Source organism: Oxyura jamaicensis, chromosome 13, assembly GCF_011077185.1.
Source record: "Oxyura jamaicensis isolate SHBP4307 breed ruddy duck chromosome 13, BPBGC_Ojam_1.0, whole genome shotgun sequence".
Classification (NCBI taxonomy): Eukaryota; Metazoa; Chordata; class Aves; order Anseriformes; family Anatidae; genus Oxyura; species Oxyura jamaicensis.
Window position 1 is genome coordinate 4,305,677 of NC_048905.1, and position 17,945 is coordinate 4,323,621.

A 17,945-nucleotide genomic window follows, 5' to 3' on the forward strand; every position below is an offset into this window, starting at 1 on the left:
TGTAAACCAGAAATACAGCAGACCAACCTTCTGGTCCCTGTGGCCAAGCATACCTCTGTCACAATGTTCTCCACTATAGTTAGGGTCGCATTCGCAGTAGGGTTCCCCGTGCTCAGAAATTTTACATTGCCCATGGCTGCATTTCAAAATCCTGCAGGGGTTTGAGGAATTGTTCTTCTTGTCACAGTACATGCCTGTGTAGCCCTCCATGCACTTACAGGTGTAAGCAACATTGGCCACCATGCACTTACCATGCAGACACCTGGAGAAAGAGAAGTATTTAGAGCTGGCCTGTGCTAGATGTGAAAGTTCCTTCTCCCAGGGATATTTAATTTAGGATTTTGGCATTTCTGCCCATTTAATACCAGGACAGGGATCCAAGAAACAGCAGTTGTGTCAAACACGGTGAAGGAATCGTGAGTTTTCAGTGAATACTGGAAAATATTCAGAGAATGGAATTTGTGATCCTAAGTGATCTCTTGGAAAACATCAGGCTCCTCTGAGAGCATGGGCCAATACTTGGCATCCACACAAGACAGCTCAGGTTTACAGGATCACCACATGGAACAACGTGCCAACAATCAAGCTGCATGCCCAGGCTTCCTTAGCAGGATTACTCTACAAATATTATCAGGTGATGAAAAACAGTGTGATAAATAAAGGCCCTCGTGGAAAAGCTAAGCACAGACTTAATCAGGCAGTTCTAGCTGAAGGACTCCCTGGCTCATGGGATTTGCAATGAGCTGTGGTATATCTGAGCAGTACCACAGGGAGGGGTGCTGATCCTCAGCAGGCTCTCTGACACCATCCCCGCTTCTGGGAGAAGGACAGACTTGGAACAGGCTGAGGACAGGAAGAAGGAAACACCATCCATTTAAGGGAAAACTGCCCAGGGCTTATAAGCCATCAGGTCCTACTGGACATTAACCAATGCTTGTCTTTTATTTATTTTGTTCTTGGTCCTTTAAAATTCTCTCCTGTTTATGTTGAACCCTTGTACCTTTCATTTTAAATCTAAGCAACTAGAAAGCACAAATAGTAAAAGCAACATCAGGTCAACAGTGAAAGCAAAAGCAGGTCAAGACATGCAAAAGACTGGAATAAAAAGGGTCACGGTCTGTGAAGCAGTATTTTCTGTCCCACTAACTAAAACAGTGCTTGGAAACTTATTTGTGTTACCACCAGCTACCTGTTCCTTACGGCTGCACTACCTCACTGAGATGAATCTGTGAATGTTGGAGCAGACATCTGTCAGCGGGGTAACGTACTGCCCTGGACACAAAGGGCTTGTCTCTAAGGAGACAACTCCAAAGGTGACTTAATGAAAGGTAGGACCGTAGGACTGTATTACAGATATGCACAGCTACTTTCTTTAGCAAGGGGGCTACATTCATTATTGCATAACCCTCCTTGGATCACAGGAGAAGCAATTTCTTATCGTGTAAACATCTGGAACTCCCTCATTTTTCTCTGTCCAACCAGAACTGCTTCACATTGAGGTTGGCAGTTCAAGGAATGATTTGGGTCTCTGAGTGTTTCTTTATTTGGGTCTTCATACCTTTGGTCTGTAACCTGTCAGGTGCTTCTCAGCATCTTCCAGGGTTCAGTGCTTTGCAGAATTAGTCCCAGAAGCAAGTTTAAAATGGTACTTCTGAAAGTTAGATTGGTTCCCTCACTGACCGGAGAGATTATTCATTACGTCAATTTACCTGTCAAAAGTATGTGCTTGTGAAAAGCCCCTTCCAAAGATAGTGCAACCAAAGTAGCGTCTAAAGCCAAAGTACTTCCATCTGCTTATGAAACAGCACTGAAGTATGCAGACTGCTGGTCTGGGACTGTTTCCTTGCGTACTTGCCATAAGCAAGCTATTCATCCAGCGTTTCTGATGGAGATGTGGTTACTGAGCCTTTGAACTATGAATGCTTTATATGCCCTTTGCATGTGACTCCATGCTATCCTTTAAACTTCTGCTTTAGAGGGAGATTCAGAGTGCAATATTAAAGTCAGCTATTTGAGAAATGTAAAACTGTTCACACTGGACTGCATAGTGGTCTTCAGGGAGTTCATCTGAATTCCGTGTCCAGTGCTGTTACAAGCGTATCACTAAAATGTGTACCTCCATCTCATAGCTAGCTCTCCTCTGGATAAATGCACACACCCTACCTCAGAGGTCATATATAGCTATTAACAGAAGCTTTCTTATTTTAATGCGTGAAGTATACACGCTCTGGAAGTATAACCAGCAGTATTAACAACTTAGCTCCTCCAGGAGCAAGAGGCCATTCAGAGAGTGAACAGCATCAAAACAAGAAATGTAAATTGAAAGTTGCCATGGATGCTGACTCACAACTATCAATAATACATGTAGGAACCCAGCACCTCCAAAAACAGTCATGTGTGTTTTTACAAGATGAGATGTGAAATATGCATTAGGTATAAAGCTTCTGCCCTTCCATCAGCATTCGTTCAAGCTTACTTGTGGTTAAGACATGGATCTCCAATTTCCTGGTCACACAGCGGGCCTGTCCAGCCTGGGTGACATTCACAAATCACACTTGTTTTCTCTAGGGACCGGCAAATGCCGTGCTTGCAGATGTTACAGGATTTGCAGCCAGGAAGGACTCCTAGTGACTGCTGCGGTAAATCCTTGAAATCCTGCAGCTCATTATTGATGCGGACATCATGAATACATCCATGGAAACCATTTGGTGTCTTATCTGCACCCTGGCGCAGTGAAGATAATCCAGTAGAGGTCGGGATCCCTTGAGATAAAAAAGAAAAAAAATGGACAACTTGCTCACAGTTACAATGATAAGTTATAATAGCTAACATTGCTTTTGCCACAGCCCCTTGTAATCTTTAAAGAATTGATTTGCATGGGACCTTTGGAGGTAGCACAGCTGTACTGTCATTCTGGAAATGTAGAGGAAGAAAACTAAAATCACTTGCCCACCTTATGTAAGAAGTATATTAAAAAAGAGGGAAAAAAGAAAATAAAAGAAAAAAGAAAGAAAAAAGAAAAAAGCCCAGATTTTTGGGTAACAGACACGTGTTCATGTCCTTAGATAATGCTCATTCTGCCTATAGTTCAACAGAAATTATCCTTCAGAAAGATTTAAGAGTGTTTTTACTTGCCAGGAAGTAGTTACTGCCTTTGTGGTACAGCAAGACAGTTACCCTTACTCCATCATCAAGTTAAGGGAAGGAGTGAAAACGATCAAAACTAGCATAGGAGAAATCTAGAGACAGAGAACAGCACCTCAGGAGGCCAGGCCATGTCTTTGGGGTGAGTACTTCTGTCTTGCTCAAGCTCTTGGAAATGTTCACAAGCTCAGATGGCCAGCAGATTCTTTTGCATGTCATGTCTGCTTGAGCTGCTTTCACAGACAAGTGTGCAAATGTATACTGCCGCCACATGTTATCCGTAAGTAACTCCACTGTTGAAATCTTAAAACCAAAAGAGCATTTTTGTTTAAGTGTGCTTTAGGAGGAAGGTTGCTAGATCAGGTGGAGAGGTGGGCCAGATTCTGGGCACGTGAAGCCTCAGATCTGTTTTAAAGGTTAGTGTAAGTATACTTTAGCAACAATTGCTCTGGGGGCAATTTAATGACTTAAATTAAATAGTCTGAAGTGGAAGGGCAGCTGGCATTCGTAGCAATGCAGGATGCAGAGAGGTGACACATGCAGAAGAGTGGCCATTTAAAAAGACTCAAAAGGAATTGTAATGGGCAATAAAAATGTCTCATCTGAGCCCCACGACTTCTTCTATCAAATAAAGTCCTTCATTTCAAGTCTCCGATTTGTCCTTAGTAGGTACCTTTTGATTAATAATAACCAATTAATATTGATCCACAATGCTCATCCATTAACAAAACTTTTCCCACCAGATTAATTCTATGTTCCCTGCCACAGGGCTGGTATCTTCTTTTTGCTGAGTTAGAAGGACAAATTGTCATGGCCTCACCAGCAGATTATCATCGATGCACAGTGCTCTTTAATAGCCTGTGACATTCTTAACAGAAGCCAATTACAAAAATTCAGCTCTGTACAAAGCAGGATTAGCCACTTTTCTCTTTTACGAGGGCAATATTCAGGGTTCTTTTAGAAAAGGGTTATTAAAACGACTTGTTTATGAAAGACTTGACCAGCTCCAAGTGGTCAAGTGGTTTCTACTATTGGCTTTGTTGATCTGGTTAGAAAAAAGCTTACAGAATAGACTTTCTGAGTCTATTTTTGCTCTGCTGAGTTTTGTGTTTAGAATAAGCTGTCTAGCAAAAAACAAAACAACACAACACAAGAACTCCATGTCACATAAAAGGAGAGATTTCAACATTCAGTCCAGAATGGAATTGGCGGGGGTCTGGCAAAAACAAAATCAATCAGGCAGAGCACAGACTTCATCCTGTCTTTCATTTCCAGACACCTAATCAGTGGGATACTCATTATTCTGGGCATCTGCTCCCTGCCCCACTTGGCTCCTTCCTCCCCAGAAACTCCCCTGAATGTAAAAAAAACTTATTAAAGGAAGGTCAGTCAATTCCAAAATCTTTCAAGCATTGTTCTGGCTTCAGTTTCCAATGAGAAAACTATTAGCCAAAACTGTTTAGTCAGCTGGTGTGCTACTACTGTTTGGAGGATTTAATTTTTTTTTTTTTTTTTTTTTTTTTTTTCTCCCAACTGTTAAACCTCTATAAAATATCCAGGAGACAAATACCTCATTTATAGGATACTTAAACCTACTGACAATAGACTTGCTTTTCTGCAGTGGCTGTTTGCAATACTTTCATTTTTTTTTTTTTTTTAAAAGAGTCTCCATGTTTTTAGTTTTTATAGATTATAAACAACATCTCAAGGTCCAGAGCAACTCACTGTACCTCCAATGTAGAGGGGTGTATTGAGGCTGACAGAAGACTGTTTCTGGAGTTTTCCTAGACTCTTGGGAGTCCCCTTGTCCACCACCAAGTTCAGAGTTTGATTCAGCATCACAAGTTCCACACTATGAAATTGCCCATCATTTACTGTTTCCACACTAAAAATAAAAGAGAGAAATGGAGGATGTTAACAATGAACTGCCTGTGCTTCTGTGACATCCTAACTCCTTATATTACGGCTTGCAAAGCAGAACTCCTGTTCCATGCTCCCTTATGGGCACTGTGTTCCCAACATTTCTTCCAGCATGAGCTTCCAAGGTACAAATTTAAACATCACTGGTGCCTGACTTGAGAAGGCAGTACCTACAGATATGTAACACCAGAGAGAAGAGCTCCTCACTGCAATTGAGGGTTGTTATCTGTCCATGAAACTGACTAAAAGCTTGTGCTTACGCACATGTTCAACTTGCTTTGCAGTCTGGCAGTTAATCCTCACAACTGTCCCACAAAGTCAGAACAGTAACTATTGTACTTGTGTTTCCAAAGGCCTAAGAACAGAGATTTAGCCACATGATCTACTGGCTTTGGTGACAAAGCTAATGAAAACATCCCGTTTTCTGCTTTTAGATTGCTGCTCTTCTGTCACTCTGCTTGGTGCCCACGTTGCAAGCCCAATCACTTAAAATATTTAGTTTTGGATGGTTAGTTTAAACTCAATTTTTTCACAGAGCCTGTGAGAGATGGCAGTGTAGGGCAAGAGACAGCAGGGGCTTCTGAAACCAGTGTTTCCTTACAAAGCCAGTGTCTTGTAACTAAAATCTGAGGCAGAAGGACAGGATCAGTTACTTAAAGCCAGAGAAAGAATTCAGGGCTTTTGGGCTTGTAAGGGACTGGGATGCTTTGTTCGAGACAATACAGTCCTACCCAAATGCAAGGAAAACTGACAAATTGCTCCTGCTCTTTGAGAAACATTTAGGTGTAGACTGAGGCTTGAGAACAAGCAGGAAATCTGGGGCAGGGGGGAGGCAGGGACCAGGCAGTCATCTGAGCAGGCAAGATATTAAAGGTACTGTGTGTTTATTGCTCCTGTATTTTGAACACTGATTTTTGATTGCATTAGGCTTGCAATGAGTCAGGTAACTCAACAGCTGTTTGCTCGTCTGTGCCACAAACAATCCTCATCTTCAGTTCAGTCTCACAGAAATTAACAGGTGCAGCAGTACAGTTCAGTTTGTATTACTGTATCATTTTTTACTTTCTGGGCAGCTTCAGCTCTCAAGCATGCTAAAATTTTCTGAAACAACTTGATAGCTTCACTGTACTCCTAAAAAGAGGGAGAGAGGTTGTGATTACCTGCTCGAGTAAAAGAGGGTTTCAAATTAAACTGGTAGTTACAGAAGCAATGTGACTTTTCCACTGCTCTGCATGTAATTAAATGGTCCAGCCTCTGTTTCACACACACGCAAACACTAGTGCATAAAGAGACTATAACAGCAGTAGTGGCTACAGCAGAAATTAAATTATGAGCTATGTAAACTGCCCACATGCACAGTGTTGCCAACCCGCCTTATGCACGGCCTGTGAGCCTCTTGCCCAGACTCCCACTGGCAGCTCACTTGCTGGTTCTGTTGCCTAAGGATAGAGACACAACACAACAGCTGTGGGATTTAGACATCCTGAGACACGGCTGAGCTGACAGCCTGGGTTTGGGATTGCGACATAAGCGCTAAATACCATTACAAAATGTAAAAGGTAGGTTTAAAGGATGGGTTTTGCTCATTCAAATGGCCCATATGCTCTGCATCATCTCTCAGTAAGTTACAAGTTCGAAGGTCAGATTCCTTTCAGGTATTTTGTAAACCTGCAATGCAGATGTGGAGGTCTGAAAGCTATTCAGCCAGATTTTCTTTACTCTCACTGGAAAATAACAGGCACACTTAGGAGTAACTCATCTCTAAAGAGGAATCACCTTTTAGATGGACCCACCTCTCAAACTACGTGACATGCTGCCCATCTGTAGTGCCCAGTCCTGCCTAACCAATACATTAAGGAGCTGTGGCACGGAAATATGCTCTCAACTTCAGAAACAATTACCAGAATAATTGTTTTTCCCCTGGAATAAGTTTAATTTTGCAGTGTTTTTTACAGGGGACCTGACATAACCAGTTATACATAAGTAATGTCAGGCAGGTCAGCAGTGAGGCATTTCTGAGGACCTGCTTGTTTGAGAAGACAGCACTGCTGTTTCAGAACTGGAGTAATGTCCCATGACAGTGCTGGGGTCTGCACAGGTTTTGGGGATGAATCACAAACACATATGTCATTAAAAGTTTACATATTATTACACAGATTACAAAATGACAGCAGTATATATGAGTATCTTTACTGACTGGGTTTACATAAACTTAAGGTAAGTTAGATCTGCCACAGAACAGCTAGCAGGAAGCTCTGCTGACTGAGCTGCCTGTCTGTGACCCGCGCGAAATCGCCTGGGCCACAGCTGCTGTCCACCCGCAGACTTATGAGAGCATCCTGAAGAGGCAGGGCTCAAGAACCTGGAGCTCATAATACTGATATAAGTACTTTTTAGGGGCGAAAAAAAAAAAGGCTTGACATTGTACAAAAATCCAGCTCTGGCTGATCCAGTAGACGGTCTGGCTCACAATACAGTTATATCAGGACAAATGCAAGGGCAGTGAATTGCATGGGTAGAGATAAGAAACAAGGACTTACACAAGATTTACACAAGGTTGCATACACTTTGCATACACTTCAGAAAAACAAGCCCGAATTTGCCTTTACTGGGGCCCACACCTCTAGCAGACTACTTTATGGATTGACAACTCTAATAAGTTTGAAAACAGCTGGTCCAAGCTTGCTGTTTAGATATTCTTGAATTCTGCTAAGTATCTGCCACATTACGAGAAACAGCTGTGTAAAAGCAACGTACCAACTGGATGATCCCGATGTGCTCCCTGCATATCTAACTGCTGTGTTGCAATGCTTAATTCATATGTAGAAAGTACTTAGACTTTCAGCTGAAAGGTGCTAGACAAATGGAAATGCACATTTGTAATGGTTAGTCTACGCAGAAGTGCCAATGAAAGGAAGAAGAATAGCCAAAACCCATTGGCTCTGACAGCTGAGCACTGAGGAGGTGGGATGGATGGCTGCACGACAGGGAACCCTTCCCTGGTGGGATCAATATCCAAAGCTAGCGCACAAAACTACACTGTTATCTGAGGAAGGCCAAGCTATGGCCATTTGTCAGAGGACAACATTATCACATCTGGCAGTGCTGGCTCTTCCCTGGGCCAGGATTTCACAGGCATTAATCACCTACTCCTCCACAGGGTGTGCTTTTTCCAGATTATGCAGGAGAGCCTTGACTAAGAGGCAAACAAAAGTCTGTGTGTCCTGGCAATGGAAGCAGCTACCCCACGCGGTGCTCGTGCCTGTCAGCATACCCAGGCCTGGTATTTTCACTGGAAAGGGAGTGAGGTGTCCCTGTCTGTGTGTTGTTGTGGATGAAAATTACTCAGTTCCTACTTTTTCACTTTTTAACTCTGAATAAAAATAGTCCACGCCTGGACCGTGAGAAACCGTGCAACTTGCAGCCATCATTCAACACTGCAATATTGTAAAGCAGATAAAGTCAAAACAGGAAAAGCACTCATTTGCTTTTTGAAAAGATGCTAACACATGATAGAAAAGCTGGATGTGGACAGCCAGGATGGTAGAAAATCCCACCAGGGGATATTTGTGTTAAAGCACATCGCTGTTGCTGACAGAAAGATGTTATGAAGTCTTTGGATTTTGAGAGAGACAGAGACAACACTGGGGGAGAAACCAATGGTGAGGGAAATGTTACGCGAACTCTCCTCAGAGCTTCTTATATAGCTGGGCCTTTAGGAGACTCAGCAATCGTCTGAGACAGTTGGAGACAGTGGCTTGGCTGGAGATGAAGGGAAGAAAGCCACAGACGCTGAACAGTGCATCACGATGCAGCTCCCAGCACAGACTTGCTGTGCTCGGCCTTTTTTTTTTTTTTTTTTTTTTTTTTTTTTTTTTCAAGGGGCCTCTTCCTGGCCCAGCTCTCTGCAATGGTTTTATTAAAATCTTAATTGAATTCTTTCTGGGGATCAGGTGGGCTCGGGCCACGCACGCTGTGGTACATAAATGCCCGCCCCAGAGCCCGCCATTTGCTGAGCTTCTTCGGCCCTCGCGGTGCTGAGGGCACGGGCTGCGCGCTCCCGGGCCCGGCAGCGGGTGGCGAGCACGGGGCTGCGGCGGGGACACTGCGGGAAGAAACACGCCGGGGCCCTGCCGAGCCCCGCGGCGACGGCTAAACCGGCGGCCAGGGCGGCCCGCGACCGCCAGAGGGAGCCGCGGTACCGCGCAACGCGCCCAGGGCCCGGGCTGGGGCGGCCGCGCTGAGGGGATCGCGCTGAGGCGGCCGGGCCGAGGGGGCCGTCGCTGCTTCCCCTCTCCCCCGAAGTCGTCCCGCACAGCTTCAGTCACAGCTCAGCACCGCACTCGCACCGGGTACCGAGTCAGAGGAACCTTCACAGGCTGCTTTACAGCAGCTTTACCTTGGCTCCCTGCTCAGAGTGTATTTACTGAGACCTCGCAACATCACATACCTGGCAGCTGACTTGACATTACCCAACTCCTTCCCTTTTGCAAGGGTTTTTGTGTTGTATGATTAAATTAAAATAATACTTCTGAGTAAAGCAAGGGAGAGGGGAAAGGGCCCACAGGAAGCAGCCAAACAACTGCTAGACTTGAGCCAGCTGCTTTTCTCGGGGGCACCAACAAACCACGTCCTAGCTTTTGAGATTTTCCAAGCTATTAAAGAAGACAGTCACAAATTTTTAGCCGACTTCCAACTGCAGCATTCTGGGCCACCACTACTGGATATTAGATAGTTTATAACACATTACTGTTGAAAAAAGGAAGGGATTACATTTTAAGTGTAAACATTTGAAGGGTCAGCAAGGATTTCCAGTAATTTAACAATGAAAGTTGCTAAAAAATAACAAAACCAAATAAAAAATAACTAATATAAACTCGAGTCTTGTTACAAATCTGACAGTGAAGAACCATGTCTGTTCCCTTCCAAACGTAACCGCTTCCGGTGCCTTAAAATACCTACCTTGAGGATAAACCATTAATGTGCAGCCAAATGCTGAGGGCTGGCGGGCAGACCTCTCCGATCAGTGGTGCACAGAGCAGATGCCGGTCGAAGCTGGCTGCCCCTGGAGCTAACGTGTGGCAGCCATGTCCCGCCGTGTCCCACCGCCCAGGCTGCCCCCCAGCACCCCGCACCTCTCTCTTCTTTGGCACTCTCATTACCCCAGTCATGTCTTGCACAATCCCTTATGCTGCTTTTGTTAAGGTTATCCTAACCTTTTGTTAGCCTCGCTGACACTGGCCATGACATCTGATCGGATTTGGCCAAAAGAAGAGGGAAATACTGACAGGATCAGCTTGTTACTCCCTGATAAAAGCACCACAGAAGCAACAACATTATACTCAGGAATGGGTTTCAGTGTTACTACAATCGTCGAGCGACAAATAGCATTTCTTCACGTTACAGTGAAGTCTGCATATTGAATTAATATGAAAATGGTGCCTTTTATTACCCATCATTGCTGAACCTCATATGAGAAAGTTCTGGAAAGTATCACTTTCAACTGCTTATTGATCCTGATGGCTTAACTCATAAGACTGTGGAAATTACAGCTTTTCCAGATACAGGCTCAGGCTGTATGCTGTGATGTCCCGTTCAGATCTGTGTAGCCTGTTACTTTCTCTGAGGTCTCCTGATTTCTTCTTTTCCTCATGGGCACTGAATCACCTGGTTCAGCTGCTGTCCCACAGCATTTCAGATATGTGGTCAGGTACAGATAAGCACTATGCAGGTGCCTGTGCCTATTCACCGGAGGGAAGTAAACACTTCCAAAAACCTCTGAAAATTGATTCAGATGGTCTAAATCCTACACTGAGAAAAGAATCAGTGAGAAAGAGCACACAAGAGAAAGTTAGACACATGGACCTGTGTGAAATTTCAGCCACCTGGATATTGCTTTTAGTTTTTGTTATCTGGGTAAGATTCCTGCAAATGGTCGACAACTAAAGCAATCCAAATGAGCAATGCAGGTAAACTGAGCATGCAGGGAGAGCACAACTTTCAAAACTCATGAGAACACCTCTGGGTCCAGCACCTCCTGCTCCCTCTGTGCTCAGGCACAAAGCTTGGAGCTGCCCTTGTGGGGAGGGGGGCACTAGAGAGGGGTATATAAAAGAGCCATTAACATTTTATATTGCTGGGAGCTGGCCTCATTTGTCAGAGCCATTCCAGCAAGATGAGCAAAAGGACCCATGATAAGGGCACTGCATACCTGGGCCATGGCCATGGCCTCCACCAGGGCTTAGACTCCAGAATATGAAGAAATTAAGGGAAAAAGATGTGTATTAAACTAAAATTCCCAAGGAATGTGTGAAAGACCTGACTTCCACTCTCATTTTTGATCTCTTTCTCATCTTCCTCTTATATTTTCTTTCCCCTCTACTCCAGCTCCAAGCATACACGGACGTTGTAAACACTGACTCCCCTTGCTCTAATACACATGGGAGATTTAGAGCTGAGCCACTGTAAATAAGCCAGTGAACAGAAATGCATTAAAGGATTAAAGCATTCAATTTTAACTTGTAAAATTTGGGCTTTGGGGTTAGTTTTTTTCACTGACATGTAATATACCTTTAGTGTAGGCAGCAGGAAGCAGCAGGGCAGAGAAGTCAAAAACAAAAATAACTTTAACTATCACAGCAAACCGTGTCACTGCGGAAATGCATAACCATCAATTATGCAAATGAGGACATCAATTCATTAGCTACAGTCTCCAGATTTTCCTGACCTCAGTCTTAATGGGGACATGCCTCATTTGAAGCACAGAACAAAGCAAACACAAAGAAGGTATGTGACTGGGGACACTGAACTTAGGCAGTCTTTGAAAGCATTCAGAGTAGAAGGGAATAACCAGAAATACCTGTCCAAAAGAGCTTAATGAGCATACAACACATAGGAAGAGCAGGCATTAGAGAAGAGGTACTAAAATCAAGAAAGACAAGGTAGAGCTGCAGGGAAATGCAGTGAGATATTAATGATTTGGGATTTGCAAAACTTCATGTATCAGTGGTGATGATTTTTTACCTTTCCAAGCTACAGTTACCTCCTGCCCTTAGTTCCAGCTGTAATCAGTCCTCAGCCTAAAACAGATTTAAACTCCATGGCAACAAAGGCAAAATCATAACTGGAGTAAGTTTGTGCTACTTTTACAATAACACATCACTTCAAGCGCTATCATCTTCAGAAGCCAAATAAAAACCACATGTTGAGAAAAAAAGCATGAAAATGCTAATGAAACACAAGACTAGGGAAATAAGAGGTGAAAAAGATATATTAAAGCACTCAAGTTCACTTTCAGCTTAAAATACACTCTCTTGTTATGTTCAGTCCTGTTTTACATGACTTGAGTGGTAGGTCTCCTAGGCTGAGAGCACTCAATGTTAAGATTTTTCTTCCTTGCTACCTCCATTCTCATTTGCTTGGCTCTTATACCTTTTCTCTTACTACTCTGTAGACCACCCAAATAAGCCATCTTTCTCTTCTTGGTGTTTACAGCCCTTAAACACTGGCAGCTGATTACCGTATCTCCCTTAATGATCGTTTGGCTGGGCTATGCATATCTAATTCCCAGTCATAATTCAATTCCTGCAGCACCCCTGCCAACTGTGAAAGTTATTGTATTACAGACCTTCTAACGGAAAAGCAAGGACCTTTTTATACCCCTGCAACATGCAATTAACACAATCCTGACCCCTTTCTGTAGATTATTCATAAAAGGGGCAGATTCATGGCCAGGGTAAACACTCACTGTTTGCAGTAAATTCTCACAGTGCTGCTGATATGGACAAAAAGGCTGACACATCCCTCCAGCCCTTCTGCTGAGGAGCTGAAGCCTGTGCCAGTCTCCTGTAGTATCACTATGTCCCTGCAGAGCTGAATACTTCATTCTGCTAACCAAGAATTTGTTAAACGCAAGCATAATAGCAATAAAAATAGCCTGAGCTCTTCAAGTCTGAGGCCCTCCCGAATGAGGGGTCACAGTACTGATGCCTTCCCATCTGACTTCACCAGAAGAAGTCTGCACATCATGGCACACAGTGTACTGCAGTGCAATGAGCTATTGTTTCACGATATATTCACTGTAGCATGCATTATATAAAATAACAAATCCAGGAATGCAGAGTGTAAAAATGATCACATATAGATTCTGCAGTACCAGTGGGACTCAGTAAATCATATACCCTTCCAAAAAAAAAAAAATAAATAAAAGGACTGCAGACAGCACAGAGGAAGGCAGGCGCTAGCACAGCAGCGGGGCCAGTCACAGCACCGAGTGCTACATCCTCTGCAGCGAGAGCCATCACTGCACATTTATGGTTGTGGCACATGCCAGGATGTGCTGCAGCACAGCCCCAGCTGCTCTGCCAGGACTCAGAACAAAACAGGGTACTTGGATTTGCTCCTTAGCTCCAGGAGCACACACTAGTGAAAACAGCTCTTATGTTCGGCTGGGTATCAAGTGTCAGTTTCTGATGAGGAAAGCTATCAAGTGTCTTCACAAAGTCAGTTTGTCAGAAAGGACACTTTACACCATCTAACCTCTTTTTAGCTCTGGAAAATATCTAGGTACCTGTCATTTAACATGAGGGAACAGGGCCACTACAGAATACAAGTAAAAACGCGCTTCAAATTTGAATGATATATTTTTTTCCCTTTTAAAAAACAAAACAAAACAAAACCTGCAATTGGAGGCTAAACCCCAAGTAAAAAAAATAAAAATCTGTATCTATTCAGAAACCTGACACATGCTCAGGAAATGAAATTGTTACCACCTTATCTGTGGCAGTGTACCTACAGTACCTCTTCTTCCACAAAATCAAAATGTATTGCTATCTGACAACCGAAATAGCACTTGCCTTACCTACCTTTTCTAGCAGCATCGGAGCATGCTGGCAAATGCAGAGCTGTGGGCCACATTTCTACACAAATCATTGTGCACAGAATTCTGCTGCACCTTCATGATCAACCTCAGTGCCAGTTCTGCATGCACATCCTCCAGCAGTGTGTCTATTGAATCCAGAGCCTGGCACTTGGTGTAAACAGGCTATATACCTCTATCACACATGGTACACATCTATACTTTGTGTTAGTCATCATGTTTACAAGAAATTTATAGGCAGAAAAAGCCAGACTTCTTGTATTGGCTTGCTACATTTTTGTTGTAAGGCAGAAACCTTACAATTCAAGACACAAGCCAGCCATTAGCAGATAGGAAATTTCTAAAGTTACTATGACTAGGCTTATTCCAGCATTGTCTATTATGGGTATTCTTCAGCCTTCCTCTGAAGTAATAAATATTAACCAACTCTGGCAATATACTACTGCACCAACAGCTTGTGGTACAGTAAGAAAACACCTTCCTGCTCTCCTCTGCAGTGGTGTGGCCTCAGCTCCAGGACTATGGGCAGCTTTGGGCACCACAATATAAGAATTTAAAACTATCAGAGAGTGTCCAAAGGAGGGCTAAGAAGGTAGTGAAAGTTCTGGAAGACAAGACGTTTGAAGAGCGGCTGAGGCCCCTCAGTTTGTTCAGCCCAGAGCAGAGCAGGCCGAGGGGAGGCCTCATGGCGGCCTGCAGCTCCCTCAGGAGGGGAGCGGAGGGGCAGGCGCTGAGCTCTGCTCTCTGGGGACAGCGACAGGACCCGAGGGGACGGCATGGAGCTGGGACAGGGGAGGGTCAGGCTGGGGGTCAGGGAAAGGTTTTGCACCCAGAGGTGGTCGGGCACTGGGAAAGGCTCCCCAGGGCAGTCGTCATGGCCCAGGCCTGTCAGAGCTGAAGAAGCACACATGGTCTGATTTTTGGGTGGTCCTGTGTGGACTCAGGAGTTGGACTTGATGATCCTTGTGGGTCCCTTCAAACTCGGGATATTCTCTGACTGTATGACTCTTAAAATACCTTTGCATGCCTTTCTCCTACTGGCTACTCACTGGAAACAGTTCAGCACAAGAGCAGGTTTCCAACATGCAGAAAACAAAGTAGCTGCTCAGAAGGTGGACTGATACCAGCATTGGTTTGTAAGGGCTTAGGAGTTGCCAAGGCGACTGTCATGGTTTCTCTGATGCTCTCACTAGAAGAAACATGTTACAACAGACCACTGCCTAAATGAAGTTACCTACTGAGGTGGAAGAACTAGTTCACATTTACCTTTAATTTGGCTGGGCAGTTTTAATGCTTGAATTGAACTGACTAAACTCAACCCAGCTACTCACTTTAACAGGGAAAATCTACATTTGTAATGTGGATTTCCACATTTTCAGCAGCAGTTGTCTTTTGGTTATAAGCTATACTGTTATTTTTTAGACACATTCAAATCACTGTAGAGAACAACTTTTAGCATCACTGTTCATTTTTAAATAAACCAGAATTCTTCCAGTGTGAAAACCAAGTACCTCCAAGGCACTGAGCTCCTCGTAGAGCTCAGCATGATTCCAAGAGCAAACACCTTCCTTCTTGATGCTCTTGAAAGTACTTTGGAATGATCAACTCTCTACTGCTGAGTAAAATGTCATAACTGGGAAGAATTTACTTTCCATCTTTAGGCCCAATCCTCTGAAGTGTCCATTACAGTGAGGTGAGAGAGGCTGTATGAGACCAGTATGCTGCAGAGTTACACTCTAACTAGAGGGTATTTTAACACTTTGATTCCTTTTGGATCTTTCCCCCTACTTTTTGCTTAGTTCTGAACTATCTTTATCCTGTCACTCTCATTTCTTCCTGGGATTAATACTGGTATCCTCCTGACTTCATTACATTTTATTTTTTAAAATTATTATTATTATTAAGTGCTGAAAGAAACCAGCATTATAATGGCAAACTTTTACGTACATGTGTGTGCTGCAGTCCTGTTTTGCACAGACCTTCCTAAAAGGTGATCAATGAAGCAGCCAGTGGGGATGAACATGGCTTGCCAGCTCCTGCTTCCCTCCTGTCCCCTTCAGCTGAGGGAGAGCTACAGAGCACTACAGAGCTAGACAGCACTGGTGTAGATGACCATATTCCTAATCAAATGTATACAACTAACATCTCTGCTTTGACTTCAGTTAGTTGTAATATGAGTGAATTAAAATTCTTAGATAAAATGGTACGAAGGCCTGTGTGTTTATTGCCTTCAGAAACTGTGGCTTAAGTTCTCCAGAGTTCAGCAGTGAGTGCTGAGGGGAAGACAAAAACACCCGTGGCTCTGCCTCAGGCACGGCTCTGGCAGATCAGCAGCCCCGTGCGGCCCAGCCTACTGGTGTGACAGACCAACAGGCCCAAGCTCTGGGCCCTGCCAAAGGGGGCCTGGGTTTTGATGCAGCTTGTATTTGTCACCAGCACAGGGCAAGTGGTTTTAGGCAACCCATTCCTAATTTCCCATGTCTGGTACATGGAGATGCTATCACTGATTTGCTTTGTGAAAGGTTTTGCCACCTTCTCATAAAGCATCCCCCTGCCCATACGTATACAGTTAGAAATGACAGCACACTGTTTCGGGGTATTCAGGTACTACACTGAAGAGAATGATCTCGAGGGAGACAGGAGGAGAGAAAGAAGAGAAATGCTATCATTCTTGCAAGAGATACTAAAGAGAATTACAAGGAAAAAAAATCATTCAGCTTAAATAGATTTTGTCTGTTAAGTCATCAGGCAGCCTGAAGGACAAAACTTTACTCTTTCTGAGCTTCATCTCTGCAGAAGAAAGTTTCTGAATTTCATGAAAGCAAATATTTGATTCTGAACCAAATGACAAAAGTTGGATGATATTTAAAGGTCATGGCCTTACATTTTCATCGTCGTACTACAAAAAAAAAAAAAAAAAAAAAAAAAAGTCTGTGGAAAACTACAGAAATCCACTAAGAAAAACACTTGTCTTTTTTGTCCTCTTCAGATACACCAGAGCTCTTTATAAAGGCAAAAAATAATTCATCCGTCCTTCACCTTGTCTCATGCAAGATGTATATGTACATTCAAATTTTACAACATTTGCTGTGTAGGTCAGAAATTAATGCTGGTTTTGCTCATTATATTTGATGAAAAATCCCTAAGGATTACCTGAGTAAAATAAGGCGTGGGACAGAAAGAATAAAATGAATTGCAAATACCTAGAATTATTAAGAGCTCAGTTATGTCTTATAGAAATCTGTGAAAAACAGTCTATTTAGAGACCATCCAGAAGTATCAAAAAGGAATCCCGCGAGGGAAAGGCACAGCACAAGCTGCAGAAGGTATAATCTGAAGGTTTTAGGAAGGAAAGGACCGGCATGCAGTGAGATCTGCAAAGAAACTTTTGGTAAAACCTGGGTTTGACAAGCTCTAATAATGATCCTAAGAATTAATGCTTTCACTCCTCCAGCACATTCCTCCCTAGAAGGCAGTGTATTAATGAGGAAACCTCCCAGGCTTCTTTACAGATAAGTGACTGCAGCTAGGGAGAGGTGATTACAGAAGAATCCCATCTCCCATCTTTGGCAGATGTAGAAATTCTTCCATCACAGAAGTAACTGTTAAACCTCAGCGCCAAAAGAGTGGAAGAGGAGTCTATGAAAACTGAATAGAGGGTCAAAATCCTTGAGTTAAAACCAAAATTCAGCTCTTCAGAGTGGCATGCTGTGGGCAGAGGCCAAGCAACAGAGAACAATGCAGGCAGCTGGTGAATGCCACTGGGGTAGGAGCCTTGTCCTGCTGCACAGCCTGGTGGAAGAAGGAACCTCATCTCCTGGAGACAAGGATTTGTGCATTTCTGTACTTTTTGTGCATAAAGACCCAGATTTAATTTGTCATGCCATAGTTATCACAAATGAGGCAGATACAGGAAGACCTTAAGCTCTTCTGACTTCAGGCTTTGTGCTTTAACCACAAGAACATCCATCTATGCTATGTAAGAATTAGGCAGACTGCAAGA

At 43.5% G+C, this 17,945-nt stretch overlaps 1 protein-coding gene across 3 annotated transcripts in view; it reads right to left on the reverse strand.

Annotated features, from left to right (window-relative positions):
- The window catches only part of SLIT3 (slit guidance ligand 3), a 511,770-nt gene that overhangs the window by 4,135 nt on the left and 489,690 nt on the right, over nucleotides 1-17,945 (reverse strand). Inside the window, exons 34-36 of one of the 3 annotated variants that reach the window (XM_035338343.1) lie at nucleotides 4,875-5,029; nucleotides 2,477-2,762; nucleotides 54-262 (exon numbers count right to left, since the gene is read on the reverse strand). In XM_035338343.1, the coding sequence (XP_035194234.1) occupies nucleotides 54-262; nucleotides 2,477-2,762; nucleotides 4,875-5,029 (650 nt within the window). Of the gene's footprint in view, nucleotides 1-27; nucleotides 263-2,476; nucleotides 2,763-4,874; nucleotides 5,030-17,945 lie in introns of all 3 variants that reach the window. The other 2 variants (XM_035338344.1, XM_035338345.1) reach the window with 2 other exon arrangements.